The following is a 25,507-nucleotide window of genomic DNA, read 5'->3' on the forward strand; positions in this document are numbered from 1 at the left end:
AAACCAGACCCAGAGAGGGTGGGTGGGAGGGCACGCAAGCTCCGAACAAGATGTGCTCGAATGAAATCCGAGAGCTTCGCTCTTGTTCTCCCCGCCCCCGCCCCGCTCTCTGAGCAACTACGCAGTTCTTAAATCTGCACCCCCACCACCGGCTTGTGCCCCGGGGTGGGCGCTGCAGCCCCCCACTCGCAGGCTGCTTTACGGTGCTAGTAATTAAGGCATCTAAGGTCTTTGTTTGAGGGGTCAGGTTTTGACAAAGCTTTTTCAATCTCTGCAAAACGGCTCTAGAAATAATCACAGGCGCAAAAAGTAGCTTCCTCTGCGTCATAAAAATGATTGATTCAATTCGTCTACATTTTTCTAGAACTTTCTAAATCTCTTTGTCTACTAATTATGTCTCCTCCCAAGTGTATGCTGTTATTAATCGTATCCTAGGATTTTATTTTTTAATGACCAGACATGGCTGGTCTTTGGTGAGGCATGATGGAGTTTCGGCTTTCGTTCAAGAATTCATCTCACAGGTGACTTCCACTGGGACTTTAACCAAATCACTGCCCCTCTCTGACCTTACTTCTTCTAAATTAGACGTCCCTAAAGAGAGGAGATAATTGCCCATTGCAGCCTTGCTGTGGTAGTGGAGGGAGGGAACCTAGTGATCCATCACCAGAGGAATGGATAGGAAAATGTGACATATGTTTTAGATGGACCACTAGAATGAATTTGATCTATGTATAGCAACATGGCTGGATCTCTCAAAAACAGAATGTTGAGTGAAAAAAGAAACAGAACAAGATTTATAGTACAATACTGTTTATGTAAATTAAAATACACCAATACCATATTTCCCACAGATACACTTAAGTAAATAAACACATGAACGGTGGTTTGAAAGGACATACATTAAATACACAAGAGTGGGTGCCTATGTGGGGTGGGGAAGGATGGGATCAGGGATGGGTGATGAAGGGGACAAATCAAAATAATAAAAGAACCTTGCATGGACCAATGATGATATAGCGTGCCAAGAACTGAGGAATGTGGTCAGCTCAATTCTGTGCACCTGAAGGAGTAAGTAAATAAAGTCAATTAATTGAGTGCCCAGAGAGTGCCCCAGATTTGGGCCTTTTCTCCATGAAATATCTCCTAAATTTAATCGAAGCTGAACAAAGTCCCAGATGTATACATTAAGAAGGACTCCCAGCTCAGACTGAGCAGTTCCTTCAAAAGCTATTATGTTACAGGAGGCCACTTCTTAACCACATGGCCCCCATGGTTGACTCCCAATTCCTAGTTCCAATTTTCCATGGTGGTCCAATTTCAGAAATACCATGTTTGAGTTTTGAGGAGGGGACTGAATTTCCAGACTTTGGGAGGAGATAAGGTTCTCAAGTATCTTTCCCTCCTCACCTGGTGCTCAGAAGCTGGGCCAAGGGGAGGACAATCTTATGAAATGGGAGTTGACCTTCTTGACACATACATATGTAGAATTTTCAGGTTCCACCTCCCAAGCACTCTACTTCCTGCTGCAGGCACATACTAGGTTTTGTCTCCTCTCCTCGTGTGTGCGTGTGTGTGTGTGTGTGTGTGTGTGTGTGTGTGTGTGTGGTTATTTCTCCACATACAGGCATCTGCTCACATATATGTACCAGGCAAGTTTTCCTCAGGGGTTCCTACCCACACAAAGTCACACAGACACACATTGTCTCACTCAACCATACCTCCCCACATGTAATCATATACAGATAGGGCACAAAGACGACACACAGGAGAGGGAGAGGGGAGAGAGAGAGAGAGAGAGAGAGAGAGAGAGAGAGAGAGAGAGAGAGAGAGAGAAGAGGAGAGAGAGAGAGAGGGAGGAAAAAAATCCAATATAACATTGTTCATTTCAGTTTTTCCCTTTACAAAATCCAATGATGAATCCAGGCAGTTAGAAAAAAGAAATGGAGGAAAACCCTCCTGAGTCTACTATATTTGCCCCCACCCCCTTGGTCTTTCCACCCCACCCATCAGAAAGGCACCCCTATCACCATCACTGAGAAAATGGCCCCACATTCCCTACACACACTCCCAGCCTTTCAGTCACTCTGATCTGCCTTTCCAGGGCCACTCCACAGCCAGGCTCATTGATAAGTCTCCTACCTAGAGTGCTCCCCTCATTCCTTTTGAGTCAAGGCTTCTTCTGTTCAGGGGTTATCTTGGGGTAGAGAGGGATTTTAGGACAGGAGCTTATAAGAAAGGAAAAGGGATGGATAAATACAGATCAATAACTGCCCCTGCAGGAAGTAAGAGGGGGACAGAGAGCCTAGGCAAGCTCAGGTAAAGAGTGACAGCTTGGCTCACCAGTCCATAGAACTGGTCTCGAAGTAAGCCTAGAGTGGACTCTCTCCATGAAAAGGAGGCTTGGGATCTTCCATCTGGAGAACCTGGATACAGTCTGCTCCACTTTGGGTATAGGTAAGGGTGCGGAGAGGAAGAACTCCTGGGAAGAAGGATGTTTGGGGCTCAGAAGACCAAGAGCAGCTAAGAAGGGGCTAGAGGTCTGTGAGGCTTGAAAGGGACAAAAGGAGGTCAGGCAGGAATGGACACAAGTCCACAGTGCCTTGGAGTTTGTATCGCTATTAGTTACCACCCCCCAGGCCAATTTTTTTTAATTTTTATTTTCAGAAGAGTAGTGTAAACCTAAGAGGCAATTCTGGGGTTGAATTTAGCTCTGACCCTGGGCTCAAGGGTCCAGGGATTCTGGGGAGTTCAACTCCCTCCCTATACTTCTATGGGGGGCTGTCTCTTTCTGCATACACCATATCATCCCTAGCGAGGGCTGGAGTGGATGTATATCCCTAGGAAGGAGAGTTCAGGAGCTGGGGATCCAGGAGGATGCTTGAGAGAACATAGCTGAGTTTGGTCTCTGCTGGTTGAGAAGCTCATCATCCCACCTAGCCTTGGCCCATCCTGAAGCCCTTCTCCCTATGCTCTTGGCTTCTAAAACAGAGTTTCAAGAAGCACTTCTGAGGTCTGGACATGGCAGGGATGGATAGGATACTGGGCTTGGGATCAAGGTTAGCCAAAAGCAACACTACACACAATATAGCAATTTAAACATTCTTGCTCCCCAGGAACCCAACAGCCCATTTGGTCCCTCTTGTCTGAAGCTGTGGATCAATTTTTCCTAAACATCCAAGACTTGCTAAAGGACTTGGAAGGGAAGAATGAATGGGAGCACAGAGAGCAATAAGATCTCTGGAAATCTATTTTACAGGACACATTTCCCCCCTTCTGGACGATGTCAGAAGGAGAGACATTTAAGCAAGAAAGCCTGTTTCCACAGCTCTTAGTATTTATAGAAAACCCTGCATTTTTAGTTTTGTTTTGTTTTACTGAATGGTCACTTGAGAAAGATGGGAGAGCGGTGAGGGAAAGGGAACCAGGGAGAGAATGGGAATATGAGATTGTAGAAGTGGAGAAGGAGGCTGTGGAGACAGGTCCCACAAAACTAGAAATGCCTCTTTCTCGGTTCCTCACCCAGTTTCCCACCCTAGGGAGGTGTTGGCAAAATGCCTCAATTATGGATGGTTTGAGGGTCTGGGGCTGAAGCTCAGAAAAGAAGGCTTCTGTCTGAGGCCCTGCCCTTCCCTTGCTGTTGGCCCCACCATGGTGGCCATAACTTTTTCCCTGCCTGTCACCTACTGGCTTGCTTCACATGACACAGTAGGGTTCTCTGGGAGCTGGGGCATCCCCTGTGCCCCAGCAGGGGGCATGAGTCCTCAGGCACTTCTTGAGGTCCTTGTTAAGCAGGAAGCAGACGATCGGGTTGACGGCAGCCTGGGCGAAGCTCATCCAAACAGCAGTGGCCAGGTAGCGGTGGGGCACAGCGCAGGCTTTCACAAACACTCGCCAGTAGCAGGCTACGATGTAGGGTGACCAGAGGAGCAGGAAGAGCAGTGTAATTGCGTAGAACATTCGGCCCAGCTGCTTTTCACCCTTGACCTCGTCCATGCCCAGCAGCCGCCTACTGGCTGCATGCCCATTCTGCCGGATACCCAGCAGGGTTGGTGGCATGGGCCCACGGCCAAAGCCGGCGATCCAGTTGGCAGCAGCCTGGCCTGTGGCCCCAGGACCATGGAATGTCCAGTTTTGGCTGATGGCTGGCACCATCTGCACTGGCTTCATCTTGCGGTGACGATACTCGAAGAGGAGCAGCTTGCCATAGACGGCATGTGTGGCTGCCATGAGCACGGCCAACATAAGCATGAAGCCCAGTGTGTCATTGGCTTTGAAGTAGCGATGCTCAAAGATGCACTGGTCCTCCTCTCGGATAAACTTGTAGGTGCCCACGTCAAAAACTGGTGGGAAGGCCATGGCCACAGACAATGTCCAGGCCATGCAGATGACAGCTGCGCATGTCCAGAGTGTCATGCGCTTGGCATAGAAGCGGTGGTGGGCGATGGCCATGTAGCGGGTGACGCTGATGCAGAACAGCATGAAGGCCGCATGGAAGCAAAAGAGCACAGCCATAAAGGCCACAATCTTACAGCTGAGTGCACTGAAGGTCCACGAGGAGCCATGGCGCACAGAAGCCAGTACAAAGGGGAAGCAGACAGCAGAACGTATGCCATCAGCTAGGCACAGGTCCAGCAGAAAGTAGTAAGGAGCCTTGTGCAGGGCACGCTCCTTGAGCACCAGCAGGGACAAGATGGCATTGCCTGCCAGGCTCACACACATGATCAGTCCCAGCAGCACCAGCTTCACATAAGCCGATGCTGATGGCAGGGACAGTGCGCCGCTCACCTCCTCGGGCTGTCCAGTGGTGTTGGCCATACTGAGGGGCAAGGGCTACCCCCAACCCTAGGGGGTCAGCCAGTCCAGTATTTGATGGGCCCTGGAGGACTCCATCAGTTGTCCTGCTGGGCTACACCTGTAAATGGGGATAATGGAGAGAGATACAGACACAGAGGCGGAGAGATGAGGGTAGGAGACAGACAGAGAAAAATGCACAGTGACAGAGTGGTAAGTAATGAGAGATTTAAAATGGAATATAAATGGATAGAAAAACCACAGAGAAATGGAAGAGATGAGAACAGGGAGAGGGAGAAGGAAGAGGGTGGGAGCGGGGAGGGAAAAGAAACAGATGGAAAAAGTGAGAAAGAAACAGAAAGGGTAGGGTTAGCGGGTCTACGAGTCCTTCCCACTGATTCCCCAGCTCTTCCTGCTTGTATCCCTCCTTCCTAGGTATATAGGTAGGTGTTTGATGTTTCCTGATGTCTTAGTTACTCGTTTCTTCCTCCACTGGTGGGGCTGCAGGGTTGAAGATGATGCTGCAGCCCTTATTCCACTTTACAAAGCCCTAAGGTTGTGTTCAAGCATGTTTCTGCCACCCACAAGACAGTACACACACACACACACACACACACACACACACACGTACACGTACACTTACTACAAAACAGTACTGAACCTAAGTGTAATATAACTCATTCATTTCTATTTTATTTCATGTTTTGTTTAAAAAATACTGGCAGTCACTCATTAGATTTCTTTGTCTTTCTCTCCCTTTTCCTCCCTCCCTCTACCCCTCACTCCTTTCCTTCTTCTCTTTGTCTTCTCTTTTCTGCAATACTGGGGATTCAATTTGGGGCCTCAGGCATGGTAGGCAAGAGCACTACCAGTGAGCTATATATGCATTTTTTATTTACCTAAATTTTTAATTTTGCAACAGGGGCTTGTTAAGTTGCCAAGGCTAGTCACAAACTTGTTCCATAACCCAGGCAAGCCTTGAACTTGGAATCTTCCTGCCTTGGCTTCTCATGTGCTGTGATTGCAGGCCTACAGCACTATGCTCCTCAAAAGATTTCTTTACTCATGGCCAGGAGTGTGCAAGCATGCTCTAGGAGCAGTGACAAAGCTAGTGTTGCTAAAATGGTGCAGTTGAGGGAGGCAGTGGTAGGAGGTGAAGTCATGGCGGAGGACCAAATTTTGTAGGGCTGTGGATGATGATGTGGCCTTTGGCTTTTATTTTGGGTGAAGTGGAGATTATGACTGAATATAAAAATGTAGGTATGCTTGTTGTGTTGGTTCACTGAAAAGTATTTGTTGAACACCTACTTTGTATTATGCATTGTCTTGGTCACTGAGGGATATAGCTGGGAACCAGACAGATAAAGACTCTTACTCCTGTGGAATTTGACATTCCAGGGAATAAGAAGAGACACAGGTGAAGTTAGTGTATCATCAGATAACGACAGTGTCCTAAAAAATAATCATAAAGGAGGGAGGAGGATCAAAAGTGCTAGAGGTGAGGGAGATGTTTTTGATGAGGTGGACAGGGAAGACCACAGAGGGAGTCATCTAAGCAAACAGGTGAGGAGGTGAATCCTGTGGCTACTCAGGGAAAGAGAATTCTAGGCAGAAAGAACAGAAAAGCTCTGAGGTGGAGCTAGTCCTGGCACATTTGAGGAAGAGCAAAGAAGTGGTGATGAGTGTAATATCGAGCAAGGGGCAAGTGGTAGGAGGTGAAGTCAGAAATGTGGCAAGTAAAGATCATAGGGGCCATGTTGAGGACTTTGACACAGAATAAGCTGGGATGCTTTTGAACAGAGCAAGATCTGATTCAGGCTCAGAGTTGAATAAATCACATTCATTGCTGTGAGAACAGAGCGTGTATCACAAAAGGTAGATATGGGGAAATTACTGACGAGGCTTCTGAAATAATTGAGGTGAGAGGTCCCCATGTCCCTTTCCCTCTTCTTAGAATATCTCTTGTAACAATATCATTTCCTTTTAAAAATTAGATTATTGCCTGTCACATTCTATTAGAACAGAGGCTCCATAAAGGCAGGGTCTATGGATTCACACCCCTCTAAAAGGGCAGAAAAATGCACATGGTAGGCTCTTGGTGAAAAGATGCCAAGGTAATTGGTTGAGGAACTAAATGAACTGGTGGGTACAGAGGGCTCCCTGGAGGTATTCACACAGGATTTCCTGAGAGAGCAGCCTAACAAGTAGGAGAGTGCTATGTGCAAGCAGGGGGTGTGGGGATGTGACAAGGTGATAGGACATTTCCCAGAGGGATGGGAACTGGACTAGGCCACATGGAGCTGGAACTTGGAGAAGCTCACGATTGCTATTGGGGCTGAGGATTGCCTAGGGGATAGATTAGGGAAGGTCGGCCAACTCACTCCCAGTAAAGGCATTCCCTTTGCATCATTTTCCAATTCAATTCAACCTAGTCTGTCACCTAAAAGAAGGATTTTTTTTTTTTTGACGGTACCAATAAATCTCAGAGGTAGTGGCTTACTGACAAGAAGAGGGTGCTAGGACAGGGGCTTGGGAGGAAACGAGAATAGTAAAGTCTCTTTCAGTCCCTCAAGGCCTGATGCCTCCTACGGCACCTGGAACTATGGAGCAGCCCTCGGATGTGTATGTGTAAATGTGCGCACGCTCATACTCCTTAGCCTTGAAAGGAGGCAAGGGAAAAGGATAGAGTTAGAGACAGACTGAATGTAAGAGGCAATCAGATACACAGAGTGACAAAGAGAGGGAGGGAGGGTGGGGGGAGAAAGGGAGGGAGGTAGAGAGGGAGGGAAGAAGGGAGATGACAGACAGATGGAGACACAGGAGAGGGAAAGGCAGAAACAAAGATAACAGAGGAAGAGACAGAAACGGAGACGGAAAAGGGAAGAAGAGTAAGTACAAGAGACAGATACCGGGGGAACAACAAGCAAGCAAGAGAAAAGACAGAAAAAGAAGAGAACAGCAGTAAAGAAAGATCTAGAATATAGTTTCTTAAACAAGCGATTGCGACTCCCTATGGAGTCACATAACTGAATGTAGGAGTTGTAAGAAATGTGACAAAACTTCTGGGTGTGTGATGTTCCCTAAATTAATTCAAAATCAAATCTATAATGGAGTCCATATGTTTCTGGCAGCACTTGCTCATGTGCATCATACATACGACTCCACTGCGGCCTTGGTTCTGAGCACAACAGCACACTTCCCATTGCCCCTGCCATCACACCACGCAGTGCCAACAAATGCTGCCTGAAACACCTCAGCTCAGACTGGAGATTATTATATATTATGAATTGCAGTGTTTTTACTGTACATACAAAGCTATTTTCCTACAGAAACATAATGGTTTAATTACAGAAAATAAAGATGCTTGATACTTTCCTGCTCTCGTGTAAGTATCAAACTGTATATCTTTAGATTGTACTGTGTTAGAATGTTTGAGTTTAAAATTTACTGTTTGAATTGCTGACTTGAGTTTCATGAAAAAAAAATTTTGGCTTAGGAATTAGAACAGAATTTCCAACAATTTTTACAAGGTATTTATCTTTTTAATATTTATTTTTATTATTTAAAATTATGTGTACATGTGTCTGTGTGAGTGTATGTGCACATGAATGTAATTTCCCATAGAGGCCAGCAGCATCGGATTCCCTGGGACTGTAGTTAAAGATGTTGTGAGACACCTGATGTGGGTGCTGGGAATTGAACTCAGGTCCTTTAGGTGAGCAATACATGCTGTTAACTGCTGAGCCATCTCTCCCACCCCTCCAACAATTTTTGAAATGGTCCTGATCATATTTCTGCCACTTTATACCTCATTTTTATGTAAAGTGGGGTTCTCAGCATTGAGAGTCATAAAAATAAAAATATCAGTCAACTCTTAAAACCTTTGAAGATGTTTATGCACTGCAGTATCAAATATTCAACCAAATTTAAATCCTTTATGTAAAGAATTTATTCATCTCATTAGTATGAAAATTTGCTTTTTTTATTTTTATTTTATGCATATGAGTATATTGCCTGCATGTGTGTAAGTGCACCCGTGTCGTGCAATGCCCGCGGAGGTCAGAAGAGTGTGTTGGATTCTCTCTCTTGGAACTGGAGTTACAGATGGTTGTTAGCTGCCATGTGGGTGCTAGGAATCAAATCCAGGTCCTCTGCAAGAGCAGTCAGTGCTTTTAACCACTCAGCCACCTCTCCAGCCCCAGAAAATATGATTTTTGTCTTTAATAACTGATAAAATTATTTGTATATGAGATAAATTTGTTTATTAACAGTAAATGTTTAATTTGTATGCCTATTTTATATACCTATATACTTGGGGTTCCATAAAAAAATTCCCAGGTGAAGAGGGGTCATAAAGTAAAAAAAGTTTAAGAAACCCTGATCTAGAAGATTGGGGAGAGAGGGGGAGAGCAGTAAAAAGCAGAGGAATTGGATAGAGACATAGGTAGAGACAAGACAGAGCAACAGAAATAAAAATGGAGATAGAGAGGGAGACATACTCAGACTGGAGAAAGTAAATACTGTAGAGTCTCAGTGAAAACAAATGTTAAAACTAAAATCAGCCGGGCGTGGTGGTGCACGCCTGTAGTCCCAGCACTTGGGAGGCAGAGGCAGGTGGATCTCAGTGAGTTCAAGGCCAGCCTGGTCTATATAGTGAGTTCCAGGAAAGCTGGGGCTACAGGGAGACCCTGTCTCAAAAATACCCCCCCAAAAAACAAAACAAAAAAACCCCTAAAATCAAAAATCTCCTCTCTTTAACCCTCACAAAAATCAACAATACAGCAAGCAAACAAAGCCCTGATGTTGGTGGGTTAGCTGGAGAGATTGTGTAAGTGAGGGCAGGTGCTTCTAAGCACAGTCTGGCAGCCAAGGCTGAGGCCCCTTGAGGCTAAGGATGGGTGTGCACCCACAGATCATACCTCTTTGTGCCTGGGCACCCTTGTGCAGACCTACACACTCACAGACTTCCACAAACACAGCCTACCAATTTGGAGACCCATGGACAATAACCAGGTCCCACAGCGCACGTACGCGCGCGCCCTCTCTCTCACACACACATATGCACACACACACACACACACACACACACACACACACACACACAGGCAAGTGGTGACTCCGCCTCTTCACAAGGGTACCCAGTGTTTTGTCCTTTATAAGGGTAGGAGGAAGAAAGAAAGAAAGAAAGAAAGAAGAAGAAGAAGAAGAAGAAGAAGAAGAAGAAGAAGAAGAAGAAGGAAGGAAGGAAGGAAGGAGAGAAGAGAGGGCTGATCTAGTGATATGTAGGGCATTCTGATATTATCAACACATATCATGCAACTCCTGGGACTTTGAGCTTATAATTAGCTGAGCCTAGAATCTCTTATTAATTACATAGATAAACGGGATTTTTTTTCTCCTGGTTTTGAGATTACCCAGGAATGTGGTTGGCATGTGAGTCAAGAGGAGACTGTTTTTGCAGCGCACTTCATTGTTTTGTAAAATCTCAATCTGAAGTCTCTGCCTGTCATTTTCCTGTACTTTGGGTGAGTCTAAATCTACATTTATTTATTATAAGGTCTTACCAGCCTCTAATTATGTTCTTGAATCTCCTGGAGAGTGCCATGCCCAAGCATTTGCATACCCAAATAAAATTATTTTCTTATAAATCATTTCTCTTTATTTCTTATTTGTATTATAGTTAATACAATATGGATATTGTATAAAGTGCTGTATGGATTTTCTTTTGAGATTACATGTGCAGAGATATTATATTATCTACAAACTCCATTTACAGATAGTAAAGGACAATTTTTATGTAACAAATGTGTTACATAAAAGAGCACATTAAGTGAGGGCTGAGAATTGGTCATTAAGAGATACAGTGGCACACTTTCACACACATATGAAATGGCCCAGAACCCCCACTTAGAGCTTTCCTAACACACACACACACACACACACACACACACACACACACACGAATGATCAAGCCCTGACCAGTAGATACACACAAGCAAACTTACTGTCATGTATACCTACCAAGCTATAATATCTGATTACTCAAATCTCCCACATATTCAAACCTCACAAGTGTATCTGCATTGACATATACACAAACACTAACATTCAGATTAAAAGTCACTTATATTATCAAATTCAAACACTTGAAACCTGCTCCCCACGTATGTATACACAGATTTCCACCACCCCATACCTACAGATATACTTTCACAGACTGAAAAACAAGCAAGTAAAAAACTGCTCACACATATGCACACATTCTACCACAAAGAAACCAACTTAAATCCTCTTGCATAAATTAGGTACACTCACCAACACAGATATGTACATGCTGGTACATATACAGACTCCCCCATTCATGTATAAACTCTCATCAGTGTACAGAAGCTCTAACACGCACAAAAGAACAGAGGTTCATACTCTTTCACATACTTTATCAAATATGCAAGTGCAATCAAACACATAAAAAATCACATGTGCAGCTACGCCCATGTAGATAGACGCTTGCACATAGACAAATATGTATGTGTAAACATACTGATTTGCTCTCACACACATTTATTGATATACATGTCCTACAAGTATATTTCCAGTGATAAATATGCTCATGTGCACAAATCAGCTAACCCCTGCAGATGTATGTAAACATGAGTAGAGCTGACCAGCTGGTGAGTTCTTGCCATAGCAGGAGGCTGGACTAAGAACAGATTCAGGACGCTGTGGGAAGAGGTACACTGTGCTTGATTGTTTCTTATTGAAACATCCCAGATAGCCTGATTAGTAATTTGAACTTGTAAATCACCAGTGAGGTTTATTCCTACATTTATGGTGGTTTTTTAAAAAAAATTCATCTTGTTCTTACTTTTCCACACCTTTTCGCCTCACAAAAATAAAAAGGTTGAGCCAAATGTGGTGGTGCAGCCTTTAGTCCTAGCACTCAGGAGGCAGAGGCAGGTGGATCTCTGTGAGTTCAATGCTAGCCTGGTTTACATAGTGAGTTCCAGGCTAGCTATGGCTACAGGGAGACCCTGTCTCAAAAAGACTAAATAAATAAATAAATAAATAAACAAATAAATAAATAGGTTGGTGGCTGGCATGTGGTTCAGTGGTAGTGTATGTGCCTAGCATGCATAGGCCATGAGGAGGAAGGGGGGAAAGGGTGGAGAGTTGTATGATTATGGCTATTTTATGGATTACGTATAGACTGAGTATCTCTTATCTGAAATGCTTTCAAATAGAAGTGCATCAGATACCAGACTTTTCAGATTTTGGAATATTTGCATAGGTAATGAGATATCTTGGGGATGAGACCCAAATCTAAACAAGAAATTCATTAGCTTTTTCTCTACACCTTAGACACATAGCCTGAAGGTAATTTTACACAGTATTTTTAGTGTGCCTAAATTTTTTTTTTTGAGACAGGGTGTTCCTGTAGCCCCAGCTGGCCTGGAACTCACTGTGTACATCAGGCTGGCCTCAGATCTCACAAAGATTTACCAGCCTCTGCCTCTTGAGTGCTGGGATTAAAGGTGTGTGCCACCATGCCTGGCTGTGTGCCTAAATTTTGACTGTGATCTGTCACAAGAGATTAGGTGTGAAATTTACCACTTGTAGCATCATGTTAGCACTAAAAATTCAGATTGTGGAACATTTCAGATTTTTTGTTATGTATTATATTACGTGTTCCTGAAGAGTATATAATTATTTAGTTACTGTTCTTGATTGTTACTTCTTCATAAAGGGGAGTTTTTATTATAGACATTACAAGCATAAAAATGCAAGAGGGAGCACATTAATGCACCTCAAAGTATTTGCTGCCCAGGTACACCAATTATGAACTTGGAACCTAGGCTTCTGCTGCCTGTAACCTGCCCCTCATCCACTTCTCTCACTCCTCAGTGTTGTAAAGCATGTCTCTTACACCATTTCATCCACAAACACTTCATCATCCATTTTGAAAAGATGACGGCTTCTTTGAAAACATCATAACGATGGTTTTTTTTTTGTATTTCTTAGTTTATTTATTGATTTACTTGTTATTGGCACCTATTGAAAATTAGCCAAATCTGATTCTCAGTGGTATTTCATGACTATTAACTTTTATTTTTAGGTAAAAAATATTTGCCAGTAAATTCATGAAACTTTATAATAGTTTATTTGAATTGACTTTGTTTTGGTGTTTCTTTCTTTAAAATGCAGTGAAATTTGGTTTTCAAAAGCCCCAAAGGTTTGCTGTTCCCCTCAACAGAAAGATATAAGGGCTGGGGAATGCAACTCAAAGGTAGAGTGCTGGTTTACCATGCAGGAGGCCTGGGGGGTGGGGAAGAGGCGAGGGACAGAGAGAGAAGGAGAGAGAAGGATGTTGATTTGTACTTGGGGGACTTTTTTTTTAGACAAGGTCTATATAGTCAAGGGTGGCCTGGTACTTACTATATTAACTATGTAGTCCTGAGTGCCTCCTGGGTACTGGGATTACAGGCATGTGACACCAAACCTGGCTAAGATTTAGATCTTTACAAAAGCATTTGAAAGTACAAATTAAGAGGCCAAGATCTTTTATGAGATGTTTAGAACATTCTTATACAGAACCCAGCTAGTGGCAGGGTTGAAAGATTGATTAATGAGCAAAGCTCTGTAAAATCTTAGAGGTTAGCATTCTGCAAGGAAATTGTCCACAGTGTGTTTGGGATGGATGAGGTAAAGGGAATAGGCAAGGAGACAGTTTCAGTTATTGCTAGTAGGCGATACACTGATAACAAGTCAGAAGTCATTTGAGATGGTACTAATCTAAGATACTGTTGAACTGAAAGGAGTTTCACTATATACTGATGTATCTATGGATGCTGTCTATGCGTAGTCTATAGTACTAGTCAGAGACCTTTAAGAGAAATGTAATCAGTACCAAAATGAACTGAAGTTCATATATGCGAATCGATCTATGAATATTTTGAAGTATTGTGGAAAATGCTTTAGTCAATAGATTGATGCTGCCATTGTGATGACATGTTTATTATAATAATATCAAGATTCACTTGTAAGGGGATGGAGAGATGGCTCAGTAAGAGCACTTGCTGCTCTCACAGAGGACCTGGGTTCAGTTCCCAGCACCTATATGGCAATTCATAACTGCAACTCCAGTCCCAGAGGATCCAGCACCCTCTTCAGGCCTCCTTGGGCACCAGGTATGCATGTGGTGCAATTAACTTGCAATGCAGGCAGAACACCAATACATAAAATAAAATAACTGAATCTTTAAAAAAGATTTAATGTAAACTTTGGCTATAAGTCTGATTTCTTCAATAAATGATGCTAGGTTGGATTTGACTAAGTCTAAGACTGTTCCCACCTATCTTTTAGTTTTCTGTGAAGAATTGGGATCATACACCTTTAAAATTAATGTTTTAAATCTAAATGTGTAGAAATTAAAAAATTATTTTGAGGGGCCCGTGAGATGGCTCAGTAGGTAAAGGCGCTTACCGCCAAGGCTGACACCCTGAGTTCAATCCCTGGAACCCACATGGTGGAAGGAGGGAACTGTCTCCCACAAGTTGTCCTCTGACTTTCCACATGCACTCAGTGGCATGTGTATACCACCCAGCCCCTGCCAAATAAACAGATAAATGTAAAGAAATGTTCCAAACATTTTTGAAAGTATTATGTGCTAAAAAGAACATGAAAGTATTTGTGAATGGCTCTCACTTTGCAGATTTGATACTTACTGATTTCAACAAATGGTTCTTTGAAGATATGAGAACAGAATTACATTAAAAACTTAATAGCTATCTTTTTCCCCCATTTTTTTTTGGTGTGGCAGGGCCTGATGTATTCCAGGCTGGCCTCGAACTGTCTATGTAACTGAGGATGACCTAGACTCCTGATCTTCTTGTCTCTACTTCCTCAGTGCTGGGATTACAGGAGTACTTCACCACGCCTGGTCTCTGGGGTGCAGGGGTTTGAACCCAGGACTCTGTGTATGCTAGGCAAGCACTATGCCAACTGAGCTACATTCCCATCCTGCAGAGTCATACAGCCATGCTTCAACATTCACATGGATTATGGAGTAATTAGGACAAAATGTGCCTGACCACATCCATGCAGTGGGCTTACTGTACAAATGGCTTCCAAGACCAGAAAGTGGCCATGATGGAAGTTAAATGTGTCAAAACTACTAGCTAGTGGTTACTTTCTTCATTTGTTTTGTTTGTTTTTCCACCAGAAAGTACAATTACTTGATGTGACACCAACAAATTTACCAAATCCAGATTAAAATTATAAAAAATGAATGAAATGACAATAAAATAAAGTATGGCAGTCATGACCAAAGGCTTAAAAGGAGTGATAGCAGATGTTGACAACTACAAATTTCCATCACTGAATTAACAATTTATGTTCTGAACTGGGAGTGGTTATGCACACCTGCAATCCTAACACTTGGGAGGCAGAAGCAAGTTTGAAGTCTGTTTGTGCCATAAAAACGTCTACAGAAAGATTTTATTTGAAAGCTGCATATAATTCAATATTTAACAACGTCCCTAAAAGTTTGAAGTTTTTTTCTTACAATTGCAAAATATGGAGAAAACATAAAGAATTTCTTTTTTTTGAGGCAGGGCATTCCTGTAGCCCCAGCTGGTCTCCATCCCACAGAGATCTGCCTGCCTCTGCCTCCTGAGTGCTGAGGAATTCCTTTCCACCAAGCTCTTGGATTTCTAAATTGTTTTCAGTTTACTCTAGTGTACCATGCAAAGATTTTACTTTCTCTGGGTGCTGAAGTTGTGAATGCCTTAAAACATTCACACCTAGTCACAGTGCACACACAGCACACAGATAAATATATGTATATGGGCACATACATATGTGGACATTCAAATCTGCACTCGTTCAGACTTAAATCAGCTAAGTATAATCAAGTTCTCTCTCTCTCTCTCTCTCTCTCTCTCTCTCTCTCTCCTCTGCTTGCACAGACATAAGACTTTACATTCAGACATAGGTCAAGTCTTGTTCGTGTTGTGCAGATCCAGGGCCTCCCTGTCTCACACTAAGATGTTGAGACCTAGATAATCTAAAAGATTATTTTACTTAAAAATTTTTAGTCCATTACTCCTCCCACCCAATCAACCTTAGCTGCATGTGAGGGAGGGGCTAAGGATATATAAGCCAAGAATGCCATGAGGCACCTCTCTAGTCATTTTGTGCAATTGTTTTGAAGTCACAGGATCTATATTTGAGTGTGGACTTTCCAGTGCAACCATAAATGAGGGGGCTCCCATTTTTCTGTAAATAAACCCTCACTCTATGCTCTGTTAGCAAGCCCAATAAAAAGAACAGAAACCTTCATTATTCCGCCAAAGTTGACCCCATGATGTTAGCAAATCCTTTAGTCTTTGATTTCTTATTCCTATTTTCCCCCCTTAAAACTTCATTGTATATACATTTTTATGTACCTGCTTCAAGTTATTTCTGGAAAAATGTGTTAAAAATGCCTCTCTTTGGAATTAAAAAAAAATTTAGTCCAGCTGGGCATGGTGGCGTGTGTCTTTAGTCCCAGCACTCGGGAGGCAGAGGCAGGGGGATCTCTGTGAGTTCAAGGCTAGCCTGATCTACATAATGAGTTCTAGGCCAGCTGGGGCTACAAGGAGACCCTGCCTCAAAAAGACCAAAAAAATTTTAGTCCTATTTATTTATTTATTATTTATTTGTTTGTTTGTTTACATATGCATGCTATGCACACGTGTCATAGGAAAGTGTCAGAGGAAAACTTGTAGGAGTTTGTACTTTCCTTCCACCACGTGGATGTCAGGGATTGAACTCAGGTCATCAGGCTTGGCTGCAGTCGCCTTCATACACTGAGCCACCTCACCAGCCCCAAACCTACCACTTTATACAAAGACACTCTCACAAATCTCTGCTACAAAGACATTTATGTGTAGTATAGACATGCTCATAGGCACATTACTCAGGCTCACAACTACACACAGAGGCCATCAAGCAGGTACACCAATACAAACTCATGCATCCAAAATCTACATAGTCACTGAGGCTTATAAACAAAGACACATATCTTCAGATGCAAGTATCCATTCACACCTACACAGTCTACACTCCCTGAACAACACAGATACATACATTCTAATACATGGTCATATAAACAGAAACCCTTTACACACAAATGCTTCCACCTACATCATCACATATGAACCAGAATACCAACCATCTGAATTTTACAGACAGAACAGAGACACACTTGCACACATGTTCATACTGGCAGCTACAAACCTATTTACATTGTCAGATAAAAAGAACACTGGCATTGCCAGCAGAGGCAGAGGCAGAGGCAGGCAGATCTCTGTGAGTTCGAGGCCAGCCTGGTTTACATAGCGAGTTCCCAGCCAGCTGGGGCTACAAGGAGACCCTGTCTCAATAAGTCAGAAAAAAAATACACTGGCATGTATGTACACAGACGGACACATGTCCACATATGTAGATGTACCAGCAATGTAGGGAACACCTGTACTCACAGACACTACACTACCATAAATATCGGTGTGTGCACTCACATACCCAGAGGAATGTATACTAGAAAATATACACAAAGGGCTCAACCCCCTCTACTCATCCTTAGACACATACTTGCTTTATTGCACACCTGTGTTTCTATATGAACACTGAAACATAAAGTATAAACTTACTTTCATGTACAACAGTACTCTTACATAAAATGATAAGCTAATTTTCTTGCACATACACTTGGGCACATACAATGGGGCAAACCTGCCCATGAAAACCCCCTTTGCACTTACAGATGAATGCACATTGTTAGCCATCTGGACAGGTAATAATTATAACAGGTACATACAGGTGATATAGACTGCTGTTACCTTTAATAGGTAACTCCTCACAAGAGGGCTCATTATGTGCTAGGCACTGTTCCAAGCACTTTTTATGTATTAAGTCATCCTATCTTCACACTAGTCACACTACAAGATAGGTAGTTTCATTTCCCTCACCTTACAGACAAAGACAATAGAAGTCTTGTTGAGGTTAAGTGATTTTCTTGTTGAGGTTAAGAGATTTGACTGAAGTCACACAGCTAATAAACAGTAAATCCAAAGGCTGTCTCTAGAGACCTTGAAGATCCAATTTACTCACATGTGGAAATACATTTATCTGAAGCATAAATCATACACACACACACACACACACTACCCTAGTGCAAGCATGTGCACACACAAACCAGTTCCCATTTACTAACACAATCAGGTACAAATGGTCATTCATACCTAGTTATGCACATGGACAAACATGGACAAGTTCACATCAAAGACATTTCAGTATAGATATATACATATTCCCACATGTAGCTGAAATCACAAACTCTACCCATAACACACAAAACATCTAGATAAATCACCTACACAACATCCAGATATGTCCATATGCATACTTGCTAGATTTACTCACATCTCACAAACCATACATTTTCTGTCTCACACACTCCACCTGTATTCTCTCTCCCCCCTCCGATCCATCCAAAGAACTGCACAAATCCTAGTTTGATATACCCACATTCTCAAAAACACCATCCCCAGATATATGTACAATCATTCTCTTTCTCACACACACTCCTCAGATATACACACTTTCACACATTTACCCAACACCAATACACCCACATTCTTTTACACACATCTCATTTAAATACAACCACTCTCATATATATATATAAAATATGCTTACACTCACAGTCACATCATCCACTTAAAGTCACACTTACACAATTTGCAACTCAGCATATCCACACTCGTACATACAGTATTCAGTACATTCAAATGTACCCCCCAACTCAGAGTCCTCAGACCTGTCTCAGGTGCACCTAAAATCTTTCTCAAGTACATGGTATCAAGACAGACTCATAATGACACACACATCTTCCTTCCAAAAGCACTGCATTTAAAAACACCTCATCTAGATATGCATACAAGTTCTCAAGACAAATATATACACACAGACACATACACACACACACACACACACACACACACACACACCACTCAGATATCTACCTATCCATAATCCAGAGAACGCACATTCAAACACAGATCTTGTCCAGATGTACACTCATACTTTCTCATGTTATCTATCTCTTTGCCTCTGTCTCTTACACGCATTCTATCCAGATATACAACCAAAGCTCCTATAGCACACCACTCACATATACACACTTTGCTACCTAAACAAACCCATGCTGTGACCTGCTTACCATCCAAATATGCCCACATTCAAACCCACTTCCTTCCAAATGCACCCGTACATTGTCTCACACACAGCTCAAATGTACCCACACACTTTCTCTCATATAGCATTGGGGCACATCCACATCTTACAAACCTGTGTCATCTCAATACACATACTCACACCCCCACTGCATTCACTAAAGTAAACTGGATGGAGTGTGTGAAGAAAGAGTTTAAGGCACTTTTGTGTGGGAAGGTAGAGTGTGGGTGCAGCCATATGGTGTGGAGGAGATGAAAGCATGGGTGTATTTGGGTAGTAGGTTTGTGTAGAGGTATACGCAGATTGTTTGTGTGACAGCTGGACATATTTGGGTGGGATGGGTGTGTGTGTGTCTTTGTGTTTCAAAGAATCCTTCCCTCCCCAATACACACGATTATCTCACATGCACACCCTATCCAGAAATACACTCTCTTAAGCATACATCTCCACGTGTTCTCTCTCCCTCCTCTCCTCCCTCCCCTTTCTCCCTCTCTTCTTTCTCTCTTCCTCCTCCTCTCTCTACCATATCCCCATTTTCCTAACATATACTTTAACTCATACATAGTCATTCACATCTAGATTTCTGCCAGATGGCATAATTTGGATGTTCTCTGTGAAAACGCCTTACCAAACCTAGGCACTATTATAATGCCATTCTGTTCTATGGCTTTGAGGGTAGTGGTGGGATGGGAAGGGAGATCTTTATGTTTCAAAGTCTTATCACCCCACCCCCTAGTGATAAGGACCATCTACACAAGGTCAAGGCCAAGTCTCCCTCATACCATCAGATAGGCACAAATCCCTTTACTCATCTACACGCACAGGCACACTCTCACTGTCCTTGGCCAAATACATCCATTTACTTCTTTTAAAATAAACATATATGAATGTTATACATTCACATGATATATTCATGAATGATAATATATTCACTCAAAAACACACACGTGCATACACTGGCATACTTTTACATATCTACAGAGAGGCTGACACTGTATGACATCTAAAGAGATGGTGAAGAAATATGGACACAGAAGTGAACTCCCAAATGTGCATACACACATCATCAGATAAAATCATATAAGTATATTCACATACACTCATATCAGTGTAGGTGTGCTCATACCCATAAATATCCAGATATGCAAATGCTTACAAATGACATGATGTATACATATACAGATATTTTAATACATAGACTGTATGTACAACTGGGCATGTACAGATAAGTGCATTCATATATATATATACTTATACATTAATTCACTCCTATATGTACACAATTAGATATGGAAACATATACTCATAAAACACTCAAACCATCACAGTCAGCTATACACATATACATATACATATATACATATTCATACACCCATAATGAAAAGTCACATAAATGAAAAAGGAATCATTTACCTACATTCCCACAGACAGACTTGGACACAAAGGTGTGCTCCAATACATGCACATATAGAAGTACACTCAAGTATTCTTGCACACATACCTGTTGATCTGCATAGGAAGATTGAGCTCCTTATCACAGATACACACATGCAAAGATAGCCTCAAATAAATGCACACACAACACTTATAGGCCAAGAGTGGCATGAACCAAGATATACACATAGTTCTACAATATATGCTCCAGACCAAACAAAGATAAACACAAACATACAAATGCAAACAATCAGAACTGTAGAAACTGGTACTTCACACCTTTGAATATTCAGACAGACACACATACAGGTATATTCACAGACATACATTTGTTTTATTTTATTTATTTTTTGGTCTTTTTGAGACAGGGTCTCCCTGTAGCCCCAACTAACCTGGAACTTGCTATGTAGACCAAGCTGGCCTCAAATTCACAGGGATCTGCTTCCCAAGTGCTGGGCTTAAAGGTGTGCACCACCATGCCTGGCACAGATATACATTTAAATGTGCTTGAACACACAAGAATATATACAGATATGTTCACACAAACACACTCATGGTCAGATATTCATACAGACTAGCCTATATCTCTATATCTCTAGTCTGTCTATCTATCTATTTATCTATCTATCTATCTATCTATCTATCTATCTATCTATCTATCTATCTATCTATCATCTATTGGCACAATCACTCACAGGCGTATTCAAATACATACCAAACTCAAAAATTCAAATAAAACACAGTGAGACACCTGCACCCAAGTATTATGAAATGTGGTTACTCATGCATACCATAAACAGATATGCACTTACATCAGACACATTTACAAATGTACCCATCTGCCTTGTGTATATAAGACACAGTGCCATACACCTCCCCAAACCACATTCATATATGTAGTCCAATGTGCATATATAAAATATTTTTCATTCATATATTCTCCCCTTTTCCTAGTGTGCCTATCTACACTCATTTCTCTGAATGGGTATGGGCACACAGATTCATCTACTGACAATAGCCACTCAAACACACACACACAGACATAATGAAAAACGCTAGAGAATTTACAAAGACGTTCACACATAGGCCTATTCACACAAATATATGAGAGACACACTAACACCCACAGCAAACATAAGCATGTTCACACATACATCCTCTCTTACATGCATGGACATACATGTGTGTGTGTATGTCTTTATACTCACATACATCATTCAGATGACCCCACACTGATAGGCACATGTAGGAACATGGGAATATACACAGTCAGATACAGCTAGGCATTCATTTAATTGGACATGCATACCTAGACACTCTGAAATGCACACATTCATATATATGACCAGACATGTATACTCAAAGAAAAATTGATACTACACACACACACACACACATAACCAGACATTCAACAGGCTTCTAGGCTCAGAAAAACATACCAATATTTGGGTCAGAATCAATTGTGACTATCTGCTCACCCAGACAGACATGCAAAGTAATACCCCACCTCAGTACACACACAAATCTACCCAGACCCCACACAATCTCACATGCCACCACCTGGCCTGTTTGCACACATACTTCTACATACATACAGTGCCATGATCAAACATGCATATACATAAATAGACTGTACATGTAGTCACATACTTTCAGTTGCATATCTATAGTCATGATCACAATCAGATGCCCCTGGGCAACAGGCTAGATCTTCTCCCTTCCATACCAAATGCTTCTTCAGAGAAGCATACTCATGCCTAGAGGTCCTAGCCTTCCCTCCCCATGGAGGAAAGCTGACTTCAATCTCTCCTCTGTTCTGGCTCCTCCATTGGCCAGAAGCTCCTTGGTATTCCACCACATCTCCACACCCAGGGTCTAGATGGGAAAACTCCCCTAGTTCTAGGTGCTGCATGGGCCACACCCCAGCTCTACCCAAAGCCATAAGATCTCAGAAGCTTCAGCTTTGTCTCCTGGTCCTGCTGACCACCGACCACAAGCCAAACTTGCTACTTTCCCTTCAACAGGGGGAGGGCACATCAGGACCAGGAAAGCTGTAGGATGCAAGCCAGGCCTTTGCTGGCTCACAGTCTCTCCCTCCCCTCCTTTTCTCTCCTCCTCTCTCTTTTTGTGTGTGCATATATAACACATGCACACACACATGCATACAGACACACACACACAGACACACAGACATACACACACACACACACACACACACACACACACACACACACACACACACACACACACACACACTTCTCCAGGGGCAAGTGCAGGGAAAGAAACCTGGAGTGGGGTAGGGATGAGAGACTCTGCCCAGAACTATTATTCCTCACAAATGAGAAGTTACAACATAAAGATGTTCTTATCTCCTCCCCACTTGTCTCCCCCATCTGCCCACCTGCTGCCTTCCCCAGATCTCTGCTGAGACCCTGAAGAAGAGGCACTAATCCTTCCCCTAATCAATAGCAACGTTAATCACAAGCAATCAGCAACAGTATTGACTCTGAGCTTTGCTGACACCATTTAGTGCCACCTCTATGCACAATTTTAATTATTCACATGCAACAACTTATTTAATCCCTGCACACACCCATGAAGAAAGGGTTACCAGTCTCTTTGACAAATAGGAAAACAGGTTCAATAAGTGACATGCTTCCACTAAAGTTGTGAGCTAGTAGTTAGGGGCCATGTCCCTGGTTGAATCCATGTGCTCCATATACCAGGTTTTGCTGCCCCTCCAGATACATGGACCTCTGGCTACTCTGTCATAGATCTGGAGGTCCCAGACACAATATGGGCACCTGAAACAGAAACAGAGAGCCATGTGATAGAAGCTGGGGCCCACACTATGGGGACCACCATGTTGTTCTTGGCCCCTGCATGTTGCCATGGGTATTGGCTCATGCCCCCTCAAAGCCTAGGGCCTGAAGTGCTTGCACCCCTACCTCACCTTCCTTTATTCCTACAGCAGCTTCCTCCCCTAGCTGGGATGCATCTTCCATGTTGAGTGAGCAAAAGTGTGTGTTACCTGTAGGTAAAGACTGAGAAAGGAATAAAGGAAAGAAAGAGTGGGGGGTGGTCTGCGCTAGGAGCAGCTTCTTTATCGTATTCACCTCTCTCTCTCTTTCTCTCTCTCATGCTCTCTCTTACACACACACACACACACACACACACACACACACACACACAATCCTGCAAACTGGCCAAAGAAACTGGAGGAAGGTGGAAAAAGGAAAGGAAGCAGCTGTAGGCATTGTGAGAACAAGGCCCATTGGGCTCCCAGGCATCCCTTCCACAGCTAGCACACAAAGAATGGTCTTGTGTCCAAATGTGACCATAATGACAAAAAAAGACCCCGTGTCGGGGGGAAACAGGTGGTAGTTCCCTTTCTCTTGGGACATTTGAGATTGAAGAAGATGGGAGAGAATAAGCATTCTCATGGTTTGAGTGTTCTCATAGTCCCTGTGATGAAGCAGAGACTTAACAGAGAGACAGGAAGCATGACAGTGATGGAGACTCTGAAATATGTGGGGATACAGAAAAGAAATCCCAGCTCCCCTCCTCCCTCTGCTCCTTGGTGGAAGGATGCTGACTGCTTACCTGGGTTCTCTCAGCAGGGCTGTCTTGGAATTCAGGAAGGGGGCTCATGCTGTCTCACCCAGGATAAATCTCAGCCCAGGCCACATTGTGGGACCCTCAGTTATCTGGTAGTCAGTGATACTCCTGCTTCTGTTGCCGTGGATACAGCCGGGTTGGTCTAAATCGCTGCCATCAGGGGAAGCAGGCGCCAGAAGGGTGCACTTGGCAGGGCTGGAGATGTTGGGGAACACCAGGTGGGCAGCACACAGCCTTGGGGTGCCCGAGTAGCTGGCAGGTGGAGGTCCTGGTAGGTGCCTCCCCCAGTACACATTCCCACCCCCATCATGCCACCGCCAAGCTGGGAGAGGGCCAGTACTGGCTCTGCTACCAGTCTGCCTGCCTTTCTTCCTGTCTCTCCCCCCCCCCCCCCCCCCCCCCCCCCCCACAGCCTTTTGTCCTCAGAAGACACAGTCCCCGCGGGGCCTCTGCCAAGCTTTTAGCAGATGCTCAGGGTCCGGGGCTCCTCCCTGGGTGCACACAGGCCATAGCCTGGGAGGGCCCCAGGTTAGGGGTGCACTCTCAGCCAGGCTCACCCTACTCTCCAGGCCCGACGAGGATGGCGAAGAGGTGCAGGTCCACAGCCAGAGGCAGCAGCAGAGGTGGTGTTGGGGAGGGGATGGACGCCAGAAAGAGGGGGAGGGGTGGGAAGAGAGGCTGGCCTGATAGCTGTGTCCCAGGTTTTAGATCCGGGTTGCGAAGGGTGGCTCAGAGCATCCAAGGGGGGGGGTCCTGATGCTAGACAAAGGTACCCCGGAACTGCCGGAAGGACCTTCCTGGCCTGGGAATCACCCCAGTTCACACAAATCCAGGTTCCAAGACGTTGGGAATACCTAGCTTGGATAGGGTCTCAGTGAGGAGTCCGGGCCCCTTAGCGGGTCCTTATGTAGCATGTCCGTCCCCCCTTCTCCTCGATTTGCACAGTCCCTGCCCGAGGGACGGGTGGAGGAGGGAGGAAAGCCGGGAGTGAGAGGGAGGGTAGGAGGGAGGCTGAGCTGGCCCGGAGACTCCCAGCCGCCAGCAAGGTCCTCCCTGGGGCGGGGCGGCTGAGTTGGGGGGAGGGGGCTGGCGAGGCCCGGAGCTGTCGGTTGGCTGGCTGGCTGGCTGAATGGGGATGCTGGTGTGGTGGCTGTTCTGCTAGAACAATAGGTGGCTGGCAAAACCAGCCTCATACCTCTCTTACATGAGAGAGAGACCTGCGTGGAGGTGGGGAGAAGTAGCTTAGAAACTGCTGAGAAATCAACTTGCTTAGGCTACTAGTGGAGAGGGGGCGGGGCTTAGAGAGGTCTGAGGTCTAGTTTTGGACAAAGGTTTGGTTGAAGTTTCCCCAAAGCTTTGGGATGGGAAAGATGCTTAAAGCTTGAAGATA

The 25,507-nt window shown here is 43.7% G+C and overlaps 1 protein-coding gene across 3 annotated transcripts; it reads right to left on the reverse strand.

Moving 5' to 3' along the window:
* Window positions 1–706: 706 nt before the first annotated feature.
* Gpr173 (G protein-coupled receptor 173) lies at window positions 707–25,110 on the reverse strand. Of its 3 annotated transcripts, none has more exons than XM_008849705.3 (3): window positions 24,675–25,110; window positions 24,103–24,312; window positions 707–4,912 (listed from the first exon to the last, which is right to left on the reverse strand). In XM_008849705.3, exon 3 carries the CDS (start codon window positions 4,813–4,815, stop codon window positions 3,694–3,696), a length of 1,122 nt encoding a protein of 373 aa, XP_008847927.1. In that variant the 5' UTR covers window positions 4,816–4,912; window positions 24,103–24,312; window positions 24,675–25,110; the 3' UTR covers window positions 707–3,693. The 3 variants fall into 3 exon arrangements, with proteins under 3 accessions (XP_008847927.1, XP_008847926.1, XP_008847928.1); XM_008849704.3 differs by having other exon boundaries at window positions 24,103–24,369; XM_008849706.3 differs by having other exon boundaries at window positions 24,972–25,100.
* Window positions 25,111–25,507: the final 397 nt, after the last annotated feature.

The sequence above is a fragment of the Nannospalax galili genome, unplaced genomic scaffold (assembly GCF_000622305.1).
Source record: "Nannospalax galili isolate Female #2095 unplaced genomic scaffold, S.galili_v1.0 scaffold225, whole genome shotgun sequence".
In the NCBI taxonomy this organism is placed as follows: Eukaryota; Metazoa; Chordata; class Mammalia; order Rodentia; family Spalacidae; genus Nannospalax; species Nannospalax galili.

Excerpts from the sequence above, each read along its gene's own strand:
- Gpr173 (XM_008849705.3), bottom strand. The coding sequence starts at position 4,815 with ATGGCCAACACCACTGGACAGCCCGAGGAGGTGAGCGGCGCACTGTCC.